Genomic DNA, 18929 nt, shown 5'->3' on the forward strand with positions numbered 1-18929 from the left:
TCCAACTTTTCTGAAAGACTGATGTCAGTGGGGACCCAGGGGTTTACCTTCCCTCACTACTGCAATCTTTCAAAAGATATTATGTGTAAGACACTTTCCCATCCAGTCTGCTCTACTTCTGCATTGCTGTCCCTGGCCTGGACCTTACACAAGGTATCCTACTTTCTATAACTCACTTGAACTTCTTCTCTCCAAGGACATTATAAACAAAATTTTTATGTTTGAAATTTTTATATTAGACCAATTTGCTATTTTGAATGTGACAAGATTACTATTATTGATTCTGAGAGAGTCACTGGGACAGACTCCATTTCTTCCTTTTAGTTGCATCAACAGGCCATATATCCTACTTGGGCCATCTGATAGAGTCAAGGGGAGGTCTGTGAGTCAACAGATGCAGTCTCTAGGACTCTCATCACAGTCTGGAGGGTGGCACTATGATAAAATAATGAGATAATGTCCTATCTACTATCTGGAAGCTGATATTATCTACCAGAACAGGAAATTTAATTCTTACTTCTTCTTTGCCTTACAATTAGCAGCGTTGAACATGTAGAAGTTTCAGTCTAACTGAAGAACTAGTAATCACCTGTCCACAGTTCTATATGGATGTGCTATAAAATCCCTGCAAAAGAGCGGCAGTTATGAAGTTTCTGCCCCCAGTCCATTCTAGTCCCATTGCCACACTTGCAGGCCCAGCTTGGGATGTGCACAACACGGAACCATCTTTGCCTGCTCCGTTCCTCTGATATCACCGACATCTCCACATCTCCTCACTTACAGGTCCATCTCCAATACAGCAGCTCAGTCACTGGTTGTCCCTAGCCTCACGCTGGTCATGCAGTTCCTACACCTAAGTCTCAACCTAAGGCAGGACAAAATCGCATATCACACAGCCAAAAAATCCAGGTCACATCATGAAAACACAGCAATATGAAAAGCCAATAGAGCATGTCCCCACTCAATCCAGCAGTCCTCCAGAAATGTTTGTCAGTGAGAACTACATGAATCCAGGATACCAAATGCAGAAGAACAATCATGAACTTCATTAAAGAATTCAAGGAGCTTAAGAAAGACTCAAAAATCAGCTCAATCAACATAAAGAGGATAACTGAATGCTGTCCAAGAAAACACCAATGGAGACATTCAGTGTCTGAAATATTAATTCAGTGAAGAGATAGAAATGTTGATGAGAACTCAAGCTGAAATTAAGGTGGAACTGAAAAACTTAATAACCCAGTTAGAAAACTGAGGAGGGAAGTGTGTAAGTACAATGGATCTTGTAGAAATTAGAATATCAAGATCTGAAGATAGAGTAGAGGAATTAGACCACACAAGCAAAGAATTAAAAAAATAAAAACATATGCAAGGAACATGGAATAACTGTGAGGCACCAAGGAAAAAAAAACAAAACAAAACAGATCTTCAAATTGTAGGAACAAATGAACAAGAATTCCAAGTCAACAGGACTTCAACAGGACCATAGAAGAAAACCGTCCCAATTTAAGGAAAGGCATACCTATAAGATACAAGGAGCACACAAAACACCACACAGACAAGACCAGAGAGAAACTCCCAGGACATACTGTAGTTAAAGCATTAAATATACAGAACAAAGAATGGATATTGAAAGCATCAAGAAAAAAATCATAAGCCACTTATAAAGAAAAACCCATCAGTATAACAACTGATTGAAAACCAAAGCCTGGGACAATGCCCTTGACCCACTGCCAACCTAGACTACTGTACCCAGCAAAATGATCTGCCATGGTTGGAGGATGAAAAAAATAGACCAAGAGAACCCAAGTACAGTGTAAAACTAAGAACACAAACAAGAAAGTCAAGAATATGACAGTAATCAACACAAATCTTTTAATAATAACTTTAAATATTAATAGTTTTAACTTTACAATCAAAAGACATGGCTTAGTTGAAAGGATTAAGAAACAAAATCCGAAGAGCAGAGGCCGAACTCGGGATCTGACAAGATGGCCGGGCTTCCCCGCAGGATCATCAAGAAAACCCAGCGTTTGCTGGCAGAACCAGTTCCTGGCATTAAAGCAGAACCAGATGAAAGCAACGCCCATTATTTTCATGTGGTCATTGCTGGGCCCCAGGATTCCCCCTTTGAGGGAGGGACTTTTAAACTTGAACTATTCCTTTCAGAAGAATACCCAATGGCAGCACCTAAAGTACGTTTCATGACCAAAATTTATCATCCTAATGTAGACAAGTTGGGAAGAATATGTTTAGATATTTTGAAAGATAAGTGGTCCCCAGCACTGCAGATCTGCACAGTTCTGCTATCAATCCAGGCTTTGTTAAGTGCTCCTAATCCAGATGATCCATTAGCAAATGATGTAGCCGAGCAGTGGAAGACCAATGAAGCCCAAGCCATAGAAACAGCGAGAGCATGGACTAGGCTATATGCCATGAATAATATTTAATTCGCTCAGATCATCAAGTGTACATCCCTTTCCTGTTCTGCCAAGACTTCTTCCTTTTTTTTGTTTGCATTTAATGGACACAGTCTTAGAACCATTACAGAATAAAAGCCCAGGCATCTTCAGCTTTAGTGATTACATGCACATTAGCAACTCTATGTCCTGTCCTGATTCACTGTTGTAAAGCAGAGGCTAGAAGTGTCATCTGGGTTGTGGTGAGATACTGAAGAGCAGTGACTCTGCTTTTGACTCATTTCCCCATCATGGCTTAAGTACAAAGCACTGTGAATGAAGGTAGTTGTCAGGGTTAGCTGCCAGAGGTATGGGTGTTTTTATTTTATTTTTTAGGGGGAAAGTAGTTTTAATTTTATGGCCTCCTTTCCCCTTCCCCGTCTTAAGGGATCTAATTGCAGTGGTTAAATGCAGCTAACCAGTTTTTTAGAATATGCTCTCTACCCAAGTCTAACTTTAGACGCTGTAGATGGACAAGCTTGATTGTCTGAACCAAAATGGGAACATTAAATAAACATCACAGCCCTCACTAATATTGTGACTTTGCTGTCAAGTGTAGATTTTCCACCCCTCAGCCCCCCTACCCCCCCCAAAAAAAAAAGAAGAAAAAAAGCTTGTGACCATTTTGTATGGCTTGTCTGGAAACTTCTGTAAATCTTATGTTTTAGTAAAATATTTTTTGTTATTCTAAAAAAAAAAGAAACAAAATCCACCTGCCCACTGTCTACAAGACATGTCACCTATCTTCAAGAATAAGCAAAACCTTGGAGTGAAAGGCTGGGAAAAGTATTCCAAAACAGAAACAGAAAAAACACTTCCAAACTCTAAGAAGCCAGTATCACTCTATACCAAAGCCAGCAAAGACATAACTACAACAAAAAGATAACTACAGGCGAATACAGCTCATAAACATTGATATAAAATCCTCAATAAAATATCTCAATTGCAAACAGAATATAGACATATAACGAAAGACCATCTACCCTGACCAAATTGGCTTTATCCCAGAAATGTGGGATATATAACATCTATAAATCGATAAATACAATAAATCATATAAATGGACTTTAAAGACAAAAATCACATGATCATATCAGTAGATGCAGAAAAGGCCTTTGACAAAATCTAACACTTTTCGATAAAAGTGCTAAAGAGAGCAGGACTGAAGAGAACATATCACAACATAACAAAGGCTATACATGACAGACCCACAGCCAACATTATCCTCAACAAAGAAAACCCAAGGCAGTCCCATCAGAATCATAAATGAGACAGGGCTGTCCACTGTACTGACTCTTTCTCAGTATAGGACTTAAAGCACTAACTGGAGCAATAAAATGAGAAGGAAATCAAAGGCAAACAAATAGGAAAGGCAGTCAAATAATCTCTATCTGCAGATTATATATATATGTCTCAAAAATTCCACCAGAAAATGTCTAGAAACAATAATTATTTCAAGTACCAGAATACAGTATCAGCTTACAAAACTCAGCAGTCTTTCTATAAATGGACAAGGTAATCATGGGAACACTGCCATTCACAATAGCTCCATCCCGTAACCACAATCTAGGAATAAACAAGTAAAAAGGTGAGACACCTCTACAATGAAAACTTTAACTCTCTGAAGAAAGAGATTGAGAAAGACTGGGAGAGAGAAAGCCCTCCTCTATTCATGGGTTAGTAGAATTAATATTGTGAAAATGACCATTCTGCCAAAAGCAATTTATAGGTTCACTACAATCGCAATCAAATCCTCATGAAATTCTTCACAGAAATAGAAAATGCCACCCTAAAATTTACTTGGAACCACAAAAGACACTGGATAGCCAAAGTGATCCTGAACAAAAATAACAATGCTAGAGAGGTTACTATTCCAGACTTCAAACTATATTACAGAATTACAGTTAACAAAAACAGTACGGTGCTGGCACAAAAGATCATGAAACAAATAGCAGATGTAAGTACAGGCAGCTGACATTTGAGGAAGATGCTAACACATACATGGAGCAAGAAAAGACTCTCCCACAAGTGGCGCTAGGAAAACTGGATGTCTTCGTGCAGATAAATAAAATATCTGTATCTTAGCCAGCGTTCTATTGCTGTGAGGAGACACCATGACCACAGCAACTCTTACAGAGTGGGGTTGGGCCTGGCTTACAGTTCAGTGGTTTGGTCCATTATGATCATGGTGGGAAGCATGATGTGACATGCAGGCAGATACGGTGTTGGAGAAGGGGCTGAGAGTTCTACATCTGGATTTGCAGGCAGCAGCAACAGTGAGACTAGGTCTGAAACCTCAAAGTCTGACCACAGTAACACTTCAACAAGGCCACGTCTCCTAATAGTGCCACTCCCCGTGAGCCTATGAGGGGCATTTTCATTCAAACCACAACCTATATGTATCATCTTACACACACACACACATACACACACACACACAAAACCTGATACACTAAAACTGCTACAAGGAAACACAGGTAATGCCCTACAGGATAACAATGGACAAGTGGGACCTCATAACACTAAAAACCTTCTATACAGCTAACGGCACAATCAACTGAGTGAAGATGAGACCAACAGAATATTTTCCAGCTCTACATCTGACAGAGGATTAATATCCAGGAACTCAAAAAACAGAGTCAGGAAAAGAAATGACCCAAGGTTTTTAAAATGGCATATGGATCTGAATAGAGTTCTCAAAAGAATAAATAAAAATGTCTAGGAAATATTAAAATGCTAGGGTGGGGTGGGCAGATGTGGGGTAGGAGGAAACCCTCATTCACTCTTGGCAGAATTGAATATGTGGAGAATTCCTACTCCACAGACACTTGCTCAGCCTGTTCACTGCTATTCTTTTCACAGTAGTTAGGAAATGGAAACTACCCAAACGTCCTTCAACAGATAATGGATACTGAAAATGTGGTACATATGTACACAATGAAATTTTATTCAGACATTAAAAAGATGACATCTGTAGGTAAGTAGATGGAAGTAGAAAATATACTGAGTGAGGTAGCATAGCCCAGAGCAGAAAGACAAACACCCTATGTTCTCTCTTAGCTTTTGTCATAGTCTTAAATCTTTAAGATTTCAGTATATCACCTGGAATAACTTCAGAAACCAGGAAAGAGAAAAGGGACAATGGTAGGAAGGAAAGCAGGAAGAAGAAGCTCCAGGGAAGCCAATGGTAGGGATACAGGTGTCATGTATGTGCTGAGAACTAAAACCAGGTCCTCCGGAAGAGCAGCCAGTGCTCTTAACTGCTGATCCCTCTCTCCAGCTCCCACGCCTGATATTGTAAACCTATCCCAGTTCCTGTGCCTAGTGAGGCCATGGACCCTAGAGAGAACCCACTGGTTCCCATTCCCTCAACTAGTATAATTCCTTACTACATTCTAAATGCTAATTCTTATACCCATAAGTAGCTCTCGTCCTTTATTAAAGCAAAACAAAATTCTTTTTGCAGCCAATGAAAGCCACAGCTGCTCCAAATACAGAGTACAGCTGATCACTGGGTGCCCAACCTCAATGCAATGCAATTCCCACATCTGAGGTCCAGGGAACATCTCAGAAGATGGGGCAGAAAAATCACAAGAACCAAAGGACCAGGATGTCCGCTTCGAGACAGCGCCTTCCATGTATGTCTGGGAAGCTGAATTCATGAAATTGCAACAACGTGGTTGCCTAGACAAGACCTGAAAAATGATGCCAACTGACATGCCAGCATGGACAGGGGAAAGCTCACAAGGCTCCACCCCTCAGTAAACAGGTACAGGCCATTAGTAGAGGCTGAGGGAGAATCTGTCTTTTCCAGGGATGTGTTCCCTGATAGGCTGTCCAATCCCAATATTAAATGAACTTGGCAGTGTGTGTGTGTGTGTGTAACAATAATTAAAAAAAAAAGAGGCCATGTACCTTCCCAATGGAGGTGGTGAGAGAAAAGAGGGAGTTAATCATGTAAATACACATACATATGTAAAGTCACATACAAAATTCTCAAAACAGAAATAAAAATAAAAACGTATAAGTCAGTTGGCCTGAAACAGTTTCTCTGGCTACAGTAGTCATTAAGAGACCCATTATACGGAAGAGGGCAAAAATGCCTGGGCTATAATATTAAATATTGGCTGCTAGTGATGTTACTAATGTTGATTACAACAACTGGCACAATTCCATTTAGAGTGTGTGTATTCCTTGGGGTTCTACTGCGGTGATAAAGCAACGACAACGGGCAGCTTGGGGTAGAATGCTGGAGTACTCTTTTGTGCACTGTTGAAAGGTTGTCCTTGTCTATTCAAATGCTGATTTCTGGACCAGCAGAGAGCTGAGTGCAAACTTTGGTATTGTCAAACATCTCCTGTCCCAGTGCTTTAAAAACATCGAGTGTTTTCCATCACCTTCTGATCAGTTAATAAAAGGCTGAACGGCCAAAAGCTGAGGAAGGAGAAAAGAGGCAAGACCTCCGGGGAGATAGGAACTCTGGAAAAGAAAGAGATGCAAAAAGATTTGCCTATGAGACACAGATGAAGTCAGACATACGAAAGTGGGGAGGGGTAAAGAGCCACGTGGCAGAACACAGATGAATATAAATGGCTTAATTTAAGTTATAGGAGCCCGCTGGGAACAAGAGCAAGCTAAGGCATAAAATAAAAATAATATAAATAATGCTATAAATAATAACAAAATATAATATAGTAATATAAATAATAAAATAAAAATGTCTCCGTGCCATTATTCAGAGACGGGCATAGAAAGTACGGTTTTATATATGGTTTTAGAGGAAAAGCTTTATTTGGCTTACAGAGTCAGGTCATAGGCCACCAAAGGAAGTCAAGGCAGGAACTGAAGAAGAGCAGGATCTGAGAGACAGGAACTGAAGCAGAAGCCACAGAGCAGTGCTGCTGGCTTGACTGCTCAGCTTGCGTTTTTATACAGCCCAGGGGAACCTGCCCAGGGATGGCACTGCCCAGTGGACTGAGCCCTGCCACCTCACTCGTCAATTAAGTTCCCCAGCAGGGTGGTGGTGGTGCACAACTCTGACCCCAGCACTCTGGGAGGCAGGGGCAGGCGGATGGAGTTCAAGGCCAGCCTGGTCTACACAGTGAATCCAGGACAGCCCAGGCTATAAGAGAAACCCTGTCTCAAAACAAACACACAAACAAAAAGGTTTAGACCAATCTCATGGAAGCATGTTCTTAACTGAGGTTCCCTTTTCTCAGATGACCTTAGCTTGTTTCAAGTTGATAAACAAACAACACCTTCAAGCAAAACTAACCAACCAACCAACCAACCAGGGGAGTGTGTGTCTGAAAATGATTACATCATACATTCCAAACCAGGCAGAGTAGTACCTGCCTTTAATTCCAAGCAAAGGCTCCAGTGATAAATGAAGATCTAGGCTAGCCTATGCTACACATACACACACACAAAAAAAAAAACCCAAACAAACACAAAAATTCCAAGAGTACCTCTTATTTGGTGCTTTGCGTATAAACATCTTACCCTTGAGAAGCTTGTAAAATTCTTTTTGATAAAACTTCTGCTTTGACCTCATAATGAGCATATAGATAAAATCACTGCTTTAAACATAATAAACAAAAGTATCCAGTTAGATACCAGTTCTAATGAAAGAACTTGCAATCAATAGTCCTACTATAACTCCCTTTTATGTAACAATTGTATCTATTCTTGAATGCGCTAATTTTTCTTACATGTCCTAGAAGGTATAAAACCCAGGACAGAAATAAAGTTGTTGGCTGGAGTGTTCCTCCATCCACCAAATATGTGTCTGTCAGTCTGACTGTCTGTGTATATGTATATATGTATGAATGTCTGGGTGTCTGTATAAATACGTATACATATGTATGTGTACAAGGGTGTAAATAGCTGTATATATGCATGATGTGCATGTATGATGGGGGCTCCCTTGAATGTCTGTGTGAATGTGTACACGTCTGCATGTCTGGTTGTCTGTATGAACATATGAACTAATACTATGGAATGTGTAGGAATGCATGATCTTTCTCTCTCACTAATAAAGTGCCTCTGAGCCCATGCAGGTGGTCTGCTGCTCATCCCTGAGTAAAAGAGCTTAATTTACTTACTAGTGTAAGTAATTAAGTAGTAAACCCTCAGGAAAAAAAAAAAAGCCTGAAGAGTAATTTATCAGGCCGACTCTGTGTACATCTCCTCAGTCTGTCCCCTGTCCATGGCAAAGCTGGGCTTTGACATCTGGACTGGCTTTGTAGACGGGTCTGGCCTCAAACTCACGAGGATCCGCCCGCCTCTGCCTCCCAGAGTGCTGGGATTAAAGGCGTGTACAACTATGCCCGCTAAATGTGCTCAGTTCTAATAGTGGGACCTTCTGATCACCAAACAGTCCAGGGAGGCTCGCCTAAGAGGTAGCCACGCCTCTGACAGAAGGTGCGCTTGCCCCGCCCCTTGGGTTCATTTAAATACACTGAAAATAACAGGGAAAGACAGAGGCCAGAAGACTAAGCCGCAGGCCCTCCTAAACATGAAACAAGTGGCAATTTCCCTTTTCTCTGCTTCACTCTCCAGGAGGCACGATGCTAAATAAGCTTTGCTTTTCTTGGTGATTTTCAAAAGGCTGTAAACTCTCAGCACATGGTTACTATAATCATTTTTACAGCTCTGTCTACTATCCCAGAGGAGTCAGAATACATTTTATCATTTCCATAACCGTTCCCCTACTGGGAAGTTTTATGTAATAAACTGCATTTCTATGCCATCCTGCCTAAAGTAGGATAAAAGCTAATTTAAGGACGAGGGACCCAGATGACTTAGAGCTTCCGAAGTTTGCTTGGGTAACAAGTTGTGTCACTGAGGCTGATTCACTGAGGAGGGTTCCCCGCAATGGGCGAGAGAGGAGCAGAATACTGTTCTAGGCATGGGGACACACAGCTTCTGCGTACTATCTAATCCGGCTGCAGACCATAAAGGTACACACTACGGGAGACACTGTTGGGAGGTCAGAACCGCAGGGTTAGGATTTGCCAGAGCGAGAAGCGAGGGCAAGGCTCGCGGGATCCAGCTCACCTTTCACGAGCCAGGTGGAAGTGGCAGCTGAAACAGAGGCTTTTGCGTCGCCGACCCCTAAGCCCTGCAATACTGCCTGGGTAGCTAGGGAGCCAGAGAGGCTGGAAGCAAAGGCCTGGGGAGAAAAGGAGCGGCGTGAGGAGGGGTCGCAGGAGCCCAGGGCTCACAACGCTACTCCAGACCTCACTGGTGCTGCGCCCCAGCCTTCCACGTGCAAATGCAGGTGGCAGTGGCCTGGCCCCTGGGTCCTCGGCCATAAACCGCCCCTTCCCGTCCCCGCACGGCCTCGTCCGGCCAGACCTGCACGGAATCCCACAGCTGGTACGGCAGGTAGTCCGGGCTGACGCTGTCAGGGAAGCCCCGAGGCAGTAGCACGGCTCGGAGGCCGGAAAGAACGGGCGGCGCTGCCCAGGGCGCCCCGCCACCACCCGCGTCCGGCCCGGGCTTCGCCGTCGGGGCCCGGGAGAGCCAGCCCCAGCGCGGAGCCCCTTCCCAGTGCAGGCTCCCGTCGGCGGCAGCACGGCAGCCGCGCGGGGCTCCGGAGCCGAACTGCTCGGTGCACAGCGGAGCCCGCAGGCTCGCGGCGTCAGCCATCTCCAAGGCTGAGTCCGTCCGACGCGGCAAAAGCCAGAGGAGCAACATTTCCTGTTTGGCTACGGCGGCCGCGGAGGGGCAATACTCTTTTAACATCTTAGAAATGAGGTTGTCGTGTGCCCTGCCTTCCTGGGACGCACCCCAGGACTGACCGTGCCTGTCTGCCGTGCTTGGGTCCTTAGGAGCACTGTGGGAGCCCGTTGACCCTGAACTCCAATAATCGGGAGAGGGAATGATGCCGTCCCGGGAAATAGCTGTGGTCGAGACTCCGCTCAGATCTCAAAACTTTCAGTTGTGTGAGTGAAGAGTATCCCTCTCTGGGACGCAGGTGCCTGGCTGTGAGGCCAGGGACAATATGGTTTTCGAAAATTTGAAAATTAGCTTGTGACTTAATGCGCTTCATTATGGACGTCTCATGTGTACTTTGTCCCTGTTGTTCCTATTTACCGTTGCCTCCCCAGTTCCCCTGCCTGACTCCTGCTGGACAGACACTCACCCACCCCGAGCTCCACCCCACCCCTGCTCCCACCCTCGTTGCTGCTTTTGTCACGTGATTTCTGTCCTCCTACTCTTCCCCCCCCCCTCCGTCTTCATGGTCCCATTTCTAACTTCATGACCTATACCTTCCTCCCTACACATACACAAATACAAAAATTCAAATCTAGGACTTGCCTAATGAGAGAAAAGACGGGACCTGTGTCTTTCTGAAACAGTCTCCAACTCATGTTCCCGCAAATGTCATGATTTCACTTTTCTTTATGGGTGAATAAAATTCCACATTTTGTGGCCCAGTTGCCTATTGATGGAGATCCAGACTGATTCCGCTTCTTAGCTGTTGCAGACACTGCAGCAGTAAACAGAGACGCGCCAGCATGTTTGTGGAAGGACATAAGGCCTGCGCGCAGCTACAAGTGGTAGAGCTGTAATCATACAGCAGTTCCAGTTTTTCCTTTGAGTCTCACACAGCCGCACCATTCGCAGCAGCAGCAGAAGGGGTTCTTTGCCAGCGTTTGTTGTTGTTTTGTTACTGGGGAAACCGAGGTTCCCATGAGAATGTCTTGGTCTCTTTAAAGGAAAAAAAAAAAAAGTGGAAGCTGAGAGAAGGCTTAATGTTCAGTGCCTGCAGTTCTTCTGGAAGATCAGCGTTCGGTTCCCAGCACTCGGGGTCAGGTGAACTAGACACCCTCTTTCAGCCTCCTCAGACAAACACACGGGTGTGCACCTACACACACACACACAGGTACACACACATAATAAAATATTTTTTAATAAAAGAATTTAGAAATGGAATGAACAGGAATCTTGAGGACAGTTTTATTAGTTTACCAGGAAAACATAGGACAGGTTGGGTGGAAATCCTGTCAACTACCAAGAGGAGAGAGGTGGAGAAAAATCATGCCTTGTAAATTATGCCTGGAATTGAAGTAGACAGCCTGTTAAGAAAGGGTAAAAGCTCTGCCAAGAACAGAGGGGGGCTAGGACTGAGGAAAGAGCCTGAGCACCACAGTCAAGCTGTGTGCTCATGTAGAGACATCACATAACAGCCCCTCTAGACATGCAGGGCGATGCAAATGACCCCCCTGACCGTTGTCCATTCCCGCCCCTTGAGAGTATACCCAGTTGTGCCAGATGGGCCTGGGTAACAACTATTGGAAAAGAACAGCACTGGTACCTAAAATCATTCCGGCAGTATGTGGTATCTTTGCTGTGTAAATCTCCCATATGCCTAAGTGGCCAGACTGGCAGTCTCCTGCTAAAACTGTTCAGAGTGTAACCTGGGGCCAGAGCCAAAGGAGAAGTAGGACGACAGCGTACATGGGAGATATCAGTCCAAGGCGGGTATGAGCTAATGACATCTTCAGCTGGGGGCTGACTCTTGTTTCCGCATCAGCCCCAGTGGCCAGGTGCCTAAGCCAAGAGTTTTCCTTCATTTCTCTCTGTGTGGAGGGAATTTCTCGTTGAGAAGGCGTGTTATTTGTGTAATGCTGTAATTAGATCAGCTGTATTAGAACACTAAGTAAGGACTGACAACACCATTTACCAATGAGTTCACAGCATCTGGGGGAACATACATAGGGTGCGACTGAGCTATGCTCTTCCATTTTGTGTTCAGTAACCTTGTAGATTGAACATGACCTTGGTGGCGGCATTTAAGCCAAAGAAAGGGCAATATACAAACCTGAGTTTTTCTAGTTTGTGGTTTTTTTGGAGGCTTGAGTTGCTAAAACACATTTTTTTCTTTTTTCTTTCTTTTTTGCATTTCTTTTCCCTGTTTTTCTATTGTTTAACTGAAAGCCTTTTCAAAGTCCTTAAGTATTTGCATCTTTTAATTTTTAAATACTTTAAATACTTTAATTTGAGTTAAAGTATTCACCAAACATGCATTCTTCCTTCTTACTTTTTAATTCTCCGTGTCTCGTGCCTGACTGTTTTCATGGGAAGAACAGCATAGCACATCTACCGGAGATGGACTGGACATGGACTGATGAGAAGCTTCGTCATTCCAGAAGGCACCTCTTTGCTTTGCTATGCCCAGTGGTGGCTGGGAATGAATGTTATGTCTTCACTGTTGGAAAACCGGCTGACAAAATCACTTCCGGTTTCTGCTGTTTATGTTACACACTCTGGAAAATGTTCTGGTTAAAAAAATAATCATTTCTCCAGGTAGTGAGGCCACATGCTTTTAATCCCAGCTCTTGGGAGGCAGAGGCAGGCAGTTCTCTGAGTTCAAGCCAGCCTGGACAGCCAGGAACACACAGAGAAACTCTGTCTTGAAACAAACAAACAAAAAACAAGAAAGAAAGATAAGAATGAAAAAAAAAATTATTTCTAACTCTCCCCCCCCTTAGGTACAGAAGAAGGCAAAGCTTGGCATATACATCTCACATCTGAGTTTTATTTCTTTGCTTTTGGTGGTGCTACGAAACTCCAAATGGATCCATCTGTATTTCTTTAACTTTTAATAAAAATTCAAATATATTATTTAATAACGGGTAATAGACCACATGCAGCCTGGCACACTGGTCGATGGATGCTTACCCTTCCCATCCTCAGAACTGAAAATTACATGTAATTGTTCTCATAGCTGAGAAAAGAAACTGGCTGATTCAGGAAGGAATTGTTGTTGTCTGTAATGACTGCTCTCAGAATCAGCAGGAGCACTGGAGGGCTGGCCACAAGGATGCAAAGCGAGAAATAAAGGAGAAACAACACCTAACACAGTGCATTGCACAAACACATGGTATTTGTAACTGTTTGTGGACAGCTGAAGCATTGCACTCTCACTATTATTTTGTGTATTACAGCTATATGCTTGTTGACTACCATCATGGCTAGAAAATCCTGTTATATACCTCACTCTTTTCTCACTAGAAACTGAGTGCAGGTCAGGAAAGGTGCATTCCATTAATATCAATTAATGAATCAATATCAATTCTTAATTAATTTTAATAAAAAGTTGACATTGTTTATTTAATATATTAATGTTTATTTGTTAATTATTAATAATGGATTGATATTTGTTAGTGGCTAATAAATAATCATTATTAATTATCAAATTGGTTATTTATTGATTATTATTTATGGATTAGTAAGTTATTTGTTAAATTAATGTTTATTAATTAATTAATATAGCACAGTCCAGTTATGCCAGCAAGAGCATTTTGGAAGAAGAAATCCAAAAAAATCAGAAGAAACCCTTGCCTTTAGCAAGGGTGTCTGAGGCTTTTTCTAGAGCAGCCATTGTTCATCCTGTCCTGACCATTCCAAAGAGGGAAGTTCTGTCAGAAACATCAGAAGAAGCTGCAAAGTTTTTGGCAGTTCCTGGCTGCCAGGTTACAAGAGAGGAACAAGAGAAGGACCGGGTTTTGAACTCTGAAGCCTGGGATTGCATTTTCAGGCATATTCTGTGAGCGGTCACAAGGTGTTGGAAATGAGGGGCCCTGCTCGGCCTGCTTACCTTTAACTGGGGGTGTTTTAAAGGTCAAAGCAAATGTGAACCCTTTAGTGTTTTGCTGTCTTTGTTGACTGAGTACTGTCTGAATTGGTGTTGGGATGCAGTGGCAGCACTTGGAATTACTTTTCAGAGAATGCTGTCATCTGCGTTGTTTCTTGTGTTTACAACAGAAAGCAGGCAGTTTTGTAGAGCTGTGATGAGCTTGTCATACATGCCATTTTCAAATAGATACATTGCTTTCATATCTTAAAGGCACTTGAAAAATATCTATATCTCTTGTAGGTTTTGAAGTTAGATGGCTCTTTGAAAGTCTCCCTTCATTCGAATGTCATACCATAACCTTTAAGATAAGAAGCTTCATGAACCTTATGGAAAATTTTAAGTCTAACAGTAATATTTTGTACAACTTTATTTTTCAAGTAAAATTTTTATGATTTTTGATTTCCCTAAAGAAAAAAAGTCAGGTTGAGAGTTAGAATCATGTCATAAGTCAGATAGACTTCTACATCAAGATAAGTGTGACTACAATGTCTGTGTGCAGTCCAGGGACATCGTGAGGGCCAGGTGTCTGTCGTGATCAGAGTGAAAGTCAGGTGGGGAGTCGTATCAGAGCTGACGGTGCAGTTAGAGTTCAGAGTCAGCCTTTGTTCAGGGCTCACTGCAGGGGGCAGATACAGTGTGACTGTAGCTCCATCTCACTTCCTGCCTGTCACCTCCTCTCTACGATTGGTTCCAGAGCTGACATCACAAAGAATCTTCATTCTTTCAGCTCAAGTTTGCTTAGCTTTTCTTCAGTAATGGATCTGAGGTATGCGCTGATTCATAGCTTTATTTCCATCTTACTTATTTTATTGTTTTGGACTACTAGAGATCCCACCACCTCTAAAGACAAAGCTCAGAGCCTTCTAGATTGTCTTCTAGGTAGGCTTATGACTAAACACATTCAGGATAGGAATGTACGAACATGGACACAATTAAAAGGCACCTTCTCAACCTCGTAGTTTATGGAATGGTTGGTGTTTAGTTGTTCACCTCACTAGACAGACCTAGTGATTTATTTTCTTCCCTGGTCTCAATGCTTGAGGAGAGAGGTTAAATAGCCTCCCAAGGCTTCTTGAGAGATTGCCTTCTGAGTAGTCTTTGCAGGAACACTGTGCAGAGCAACAATGTAAATATAGTAACTTCTTTATTCTACTCCAGGTCCCGACCTTGGGTGAAACTGTTTACTGTCCTCTGTGCAAAGGCACTGGATCACATTAACAGATTTGCCAAGGGATCCGAGGAAAAGTGTCCAGCCTCCGTCAAAAGCAATCATCCTCAGAAGGGCATGCATCCTACTTCCCTGAAACACTGTCACTCCCAGTAAGTCAGCGGGTAGTGAGGCTCAAAATTGGAAAGATGCCTGGGACACTGTGCTAGTTCCCTCTTACTTTGAACCAGATCTACCCCTCAATTCTCTCTCTCTCTCTCTCTCTCTCTCTCTCTCTCTCTCTCTCTCATATTGGGTTTCATAGATGCACCTTAATCTCCTCAAATGTTTCCACTGGAAAGGAACCATGAAAAACGATATGAAAGCACTCTCCCCTCACACCCCACCACTGCCCCATGCTTCCTGTTTGTGTTGTCAGGAGACTGAACTATGGTCTTAACATTTTTGCTTCATTTTTTTTCTTTCTAAGATACAGAGACTAACCTGGCTCTATAGCCACCTAAACTTCCTAAAGTAAAAAGCCTGAAGCTCAAAAAAAAAAAAAAAGTGGGGGTGGGGGGTGCCTTGAGTGACAGGAGACAGCCAAGTGGGGAAGCTCACTGCTTCTGCTTCTGAGACCTGGGATCTCTACTGGGTGGTGATGGAGCCCATGATAAGGCATTTCCCACCTGATGTATAAGAGATGCACCAAATGGTTCCCAACAGCCTATACACTCTAAATGACCACAATACTCACAGTGTCTAGGAGGGTGCTTTGTAATAGATGGTCCTAGAATATTGTCAAGCTGGAGCTAAAGGAGAGAAACAGAAATGAGCCAGGCTTCCTGCTCGAAAAGCAGGTCAAGAGTCACAATTTATGGAGGATTTCTATCTGTTCTTCTTCCTATCACCTTCCTCATCCAGAGCTTTGTCTTTGGTCCGACTGGCTGAACATACCTCCTAGTCTAGCATTATCCGGTGTTTTCTTAGAGCTGCCAACCTCTGCTGTACTGAATTAGATTCCCAAACCATTTTTTAAAGTGCTTAATTAAGAAAAGGGGATCAAATGCTCCCACATCCAGAAACAATGGGGGAAAGAGCCAGGAGTCTTTTTAACCAGAATTAGTATTGATCTTTATTGGGATGTCAAGGCACAGCAACCCCATGGGATGAAGACACAACACAGAGCCAAGGCTTCAGGCTTCTTAGACGTGATGCCCTGAGCCTTGATGCTTTGAGGAAGGCACTTCACTGCTTGGGAGATCTTTGGACTTCAGAAAGGTCCTGTATTTGGTCAGAAACTGGCTGCCCAAAGCACTCAGCTCCTGCTGGAGCTCTTTCAGAGCCTTGTCTTGCTCCTGCTGCTCCCCAAACATGTGCTTCTTGTAATAGTTGATGTACAAGTTTACCCAGTCATCAACCACAGTGACCATGTTTTCTTCGGGGATGAGAGGATCAGTAAAGACCTGGGGGGGAGGGGAGAGAAGGGAGAGAGTTGGTGAGGGAGAATATGGCCAGCCATGTGGAGTGCCCGGTTGGTCTTATAAATGCTCACAACCTCTTTTCTTGGAGTTACACTCCCTCTTTCTAGATATTTGGACCAATGCCACCATTGCCCTTACAGTTTCAAATGAGCCTTCTCTGTCCTTCTAACACACACTCTCTCCATCTCTGTTCTTTGAAACAGGACACGAGCTTACCTGCTGATTCAGCAGAACATTAAATTCCCTTATTCCTGTAGCGATCAGATCCTTATTGGTCTGAAAAGGGGCCATCTGTCAGTTTAAGAAAGAAGGAGATTAATCCTCTTCTCCCATGCCTGAGTAGCCTCCCCAATCCTCTCACCACCACCCCCGCCCCAGTTAACATTCCTTATATCTGAGAGGAATATAAGGAATAGAACCCAAACCCCCTTTCCTAGAGTTTTTGAGCTCTGCTCTGTGCTGAAGTCACATTTCTACCAACATGGGCTCACCTTCAAGTCCGTCAGTGCTGAGCTGGCCTCACCCACACTCTCCAGGGTTTGTGTGTCCTCTGCACTAAGCTAGATGTAGGCAGTCAGGAGTTAGCTTGAGAAGGAAACGCCCCGCACTGAGGTCCTGAAGGAACATGATAAGTCATCCTGGGGTGGAGAAGGTGGGTGGTGAGGAGTTAGAAAGATAGAGATACCAAGGAAAAAAACTAGATAACTGAAGACATAAAATGCAAGCAACAAACCAGAAACACACGCTTGGCCTTTCCTCTACAACCCCAAAACAGTCCGGAAGTTCTAAGGAAACTAACACTTACTGGACCCCATTATATAACGGGCACCTTTTGCATCATATGCAATGTAAGGCATTGTCTCTCCAATCCACAGCTGCCATAGTAAGAACAGTTTAGAAGCCCGGCCACCATCCCACATTCTAGAGGCAGAGGAAGGAGAATCAAGGTAAATACCAGTCCCAGGATATAGCCAAACAAGAACCTGTTCTCAAAAGCAAAGTTTATGCTACATGTGTTCTTTTATGCTGGACACTTTTCCCAAGCATGTATTAAGCATTTATCGTTATAAAAATTCTTTTAGAAAATGTGGGATATATGCATAATGGAGCTTTTTCAGCTATAAAGAAAAATGAAATTATGTCTTTGCATCAGTGGAACAAAGGTAACTCTGAATACTTGCCACTATCTCCAAATCATGTGTAACATCTAAGTAGTTATGTCCTGGGCTGGCAAGATGGCTCAGTGGTACTTGATGCCAAGCCTGATGACCTGAGTTCAACCCCTGGGACCCTCATGGTAGGAGGAGAGAAATGATTCCTTCAAGTTATCATTTGATGTCCATATGAACACCATGGTGTATAAGCATATCTCTCTTACACACACACACACACATAAATAGCATGTACCACTTACCAAATGTGACTTAGACGTCTACAGTTTAGCCCTCACCCTCACCTTATCTGGTATGTACTGACATCATTTCCATTTTTCAGATGGAGAAACTGAAAGCCAGAGAAACAAGTAACTCTCTCAAGATCTCACAGTTACAAACCTGCATTCCGAGTAAGTCCCCCTGGTGAATTCATGTACAGAAACTGGCTTCAGGGTTTAGTTCATTCTCAAAAGCTGGCATAAAAAAATATAATATGAAAGGCCATGGTGGTGCATGCCTTTAATCCTAGCATTGGGGAGGCAGAGGCAGGCGGACCTCGAAGTTTGAGGCCAGTCTGGTCTACAGAGTGAGTTTCAGAACAGCCAGGGCTACACAGAAATCTTGTCTTGAAAAGCAAAAACAAACAAACAAACTCAAAAAACAAACACAAAAAACAAACAAAGAAAAAATCTCAAAGGCAAACCAAAACAATAAAAACACAATGTTTGTAACCTTCGCAGTTTTCATTCTTCCTGAAAACTCAATTTTTCACAAAAGTGCTAGTGTTTGTCTCAGCCTTAGACTCTGAATGGAGTCAGATATAGTGGCATGGGTTGGAAGGGTGCCCCTAGCTGCAGTTCATGATGAAGCCAGCAGTCCCTGAGAATCACAAGTTTCCAGGGTGGAGTTGATAGCTGGGATCAGAGTTGGGGGCAGTTGTCATTCAAGAATGCCAGGCTAAGGAATTATGATATTTTATTTTCTGGTTTAAAGAAAAGAAGAAGAAGGAGGAGGAGGAAGAGGAGAAGGAGAAGGAGG

At 43.0% G+C, this 18929-nt stretch overlaps 3 protein-coding genes and 1 long non-coding RNA gene across 6 annotated transcripts in view; 2 read left to right on the plus strand and 2 right to left on the minus strand.

Annotated features, from left to right (window-relative positions):
* The window catches only part of Rusf1 (RUS family member 1), a 25856-nt gene extending 15707 nt beyond the window's left edge, over window positions 1–10149 (minus strand). Inside the window, exons 1-2 of one of the 2 annotated variants that reach the window (XM_021657894.2) lie at window positions 9816–10149; window positions 9516–9630 (exon numbers count right to left, since the gene is read on the minus strand). In XM_021657894.2, the coding sequence (XP_021513569.1) occupies window positions 9516–9630; window positions 9816–10109 (409 nt within the window). In that variant the 5' untranslated portion in view covers window positions 10110–10149. The remainder of the gene's footprint in view (window positions 1–9515; window positions 9631–9815) is intronic. The other variant, XM_060380741.1, reaches the window with a different exon arrangement.
* On the plus strand, window positions 1963–3141 carry LOC110561467 (ubiquitin-conjugating enzyme E2 N-like). Its single transcript, XM_021657895.2, has one exon. It carries the CDS (start codon window positions 1989–1991, stop codon window positions 2445–2447), a length of 459 nt encoding a protein of 152 aa, XP_021513570.1. The 5' UTR covers window positions 1963–1988; the 3' UTR covers window positions 2448–3141.
* Window positions 9300–18929, plus strand: part of LOC132653170 (uncharacterized) — a 19259-nt gene continuing 9629 nt past the window's right edge. The window contains exons 1-3 of one of the 2 annotated variants that reach the window (XR_009590915.1): window positions 9300–9418; window positions 15265–15426; window positions 18232–18301. This is a non-coding gene — a long non-coding RNA (uncharacterized LOC132653170). Of the gene's footprint in view, window positions 9419–10139; window positions 10406–15264; window positions 15427–18231; window positions 18302–18929 lie in introns of those variants that run through there. The other variant, XR_009590914.1, reaches the window with a different exon arrangement.
* Window positions 16363–17335, minus strand: Ahsp (alpha hemoglobin stabilizing protein). The gene is made up of 3 exons (XM_021657891.2): window positions 17229–17335; window positions 16954–17028; window positions 16363–16719 (listed from the first exon to the last, which is right to left on the minus strand). The coding sequence occupies exons 2-3, from the start codon at window positions 17026–17028 to the stop codon at window positions 16459–16461; spliced, it is 336 nt and encodes a 111-aa protein (XP_021513566.1). The 5' UTR covers window positions 17229–17335; the 3' UTR covers window positions 16363–16458.

The sequence above is a fragment of the Meriones unguiculatus genome, chromosome 1 (assembly GCF_030254825.1).
Source record: "Meriones unguiculatus strain TT.TT164.6M chromosome 1, Bangor_MerUng_6.1, whole genome shotgun sequence".
Classification (NCBI taxonomy): Eukaryota; Metazoa; Chordata; class Mammalia; order Rodentia; family Muridae; genus Meriones; species Meriones unguiculatus.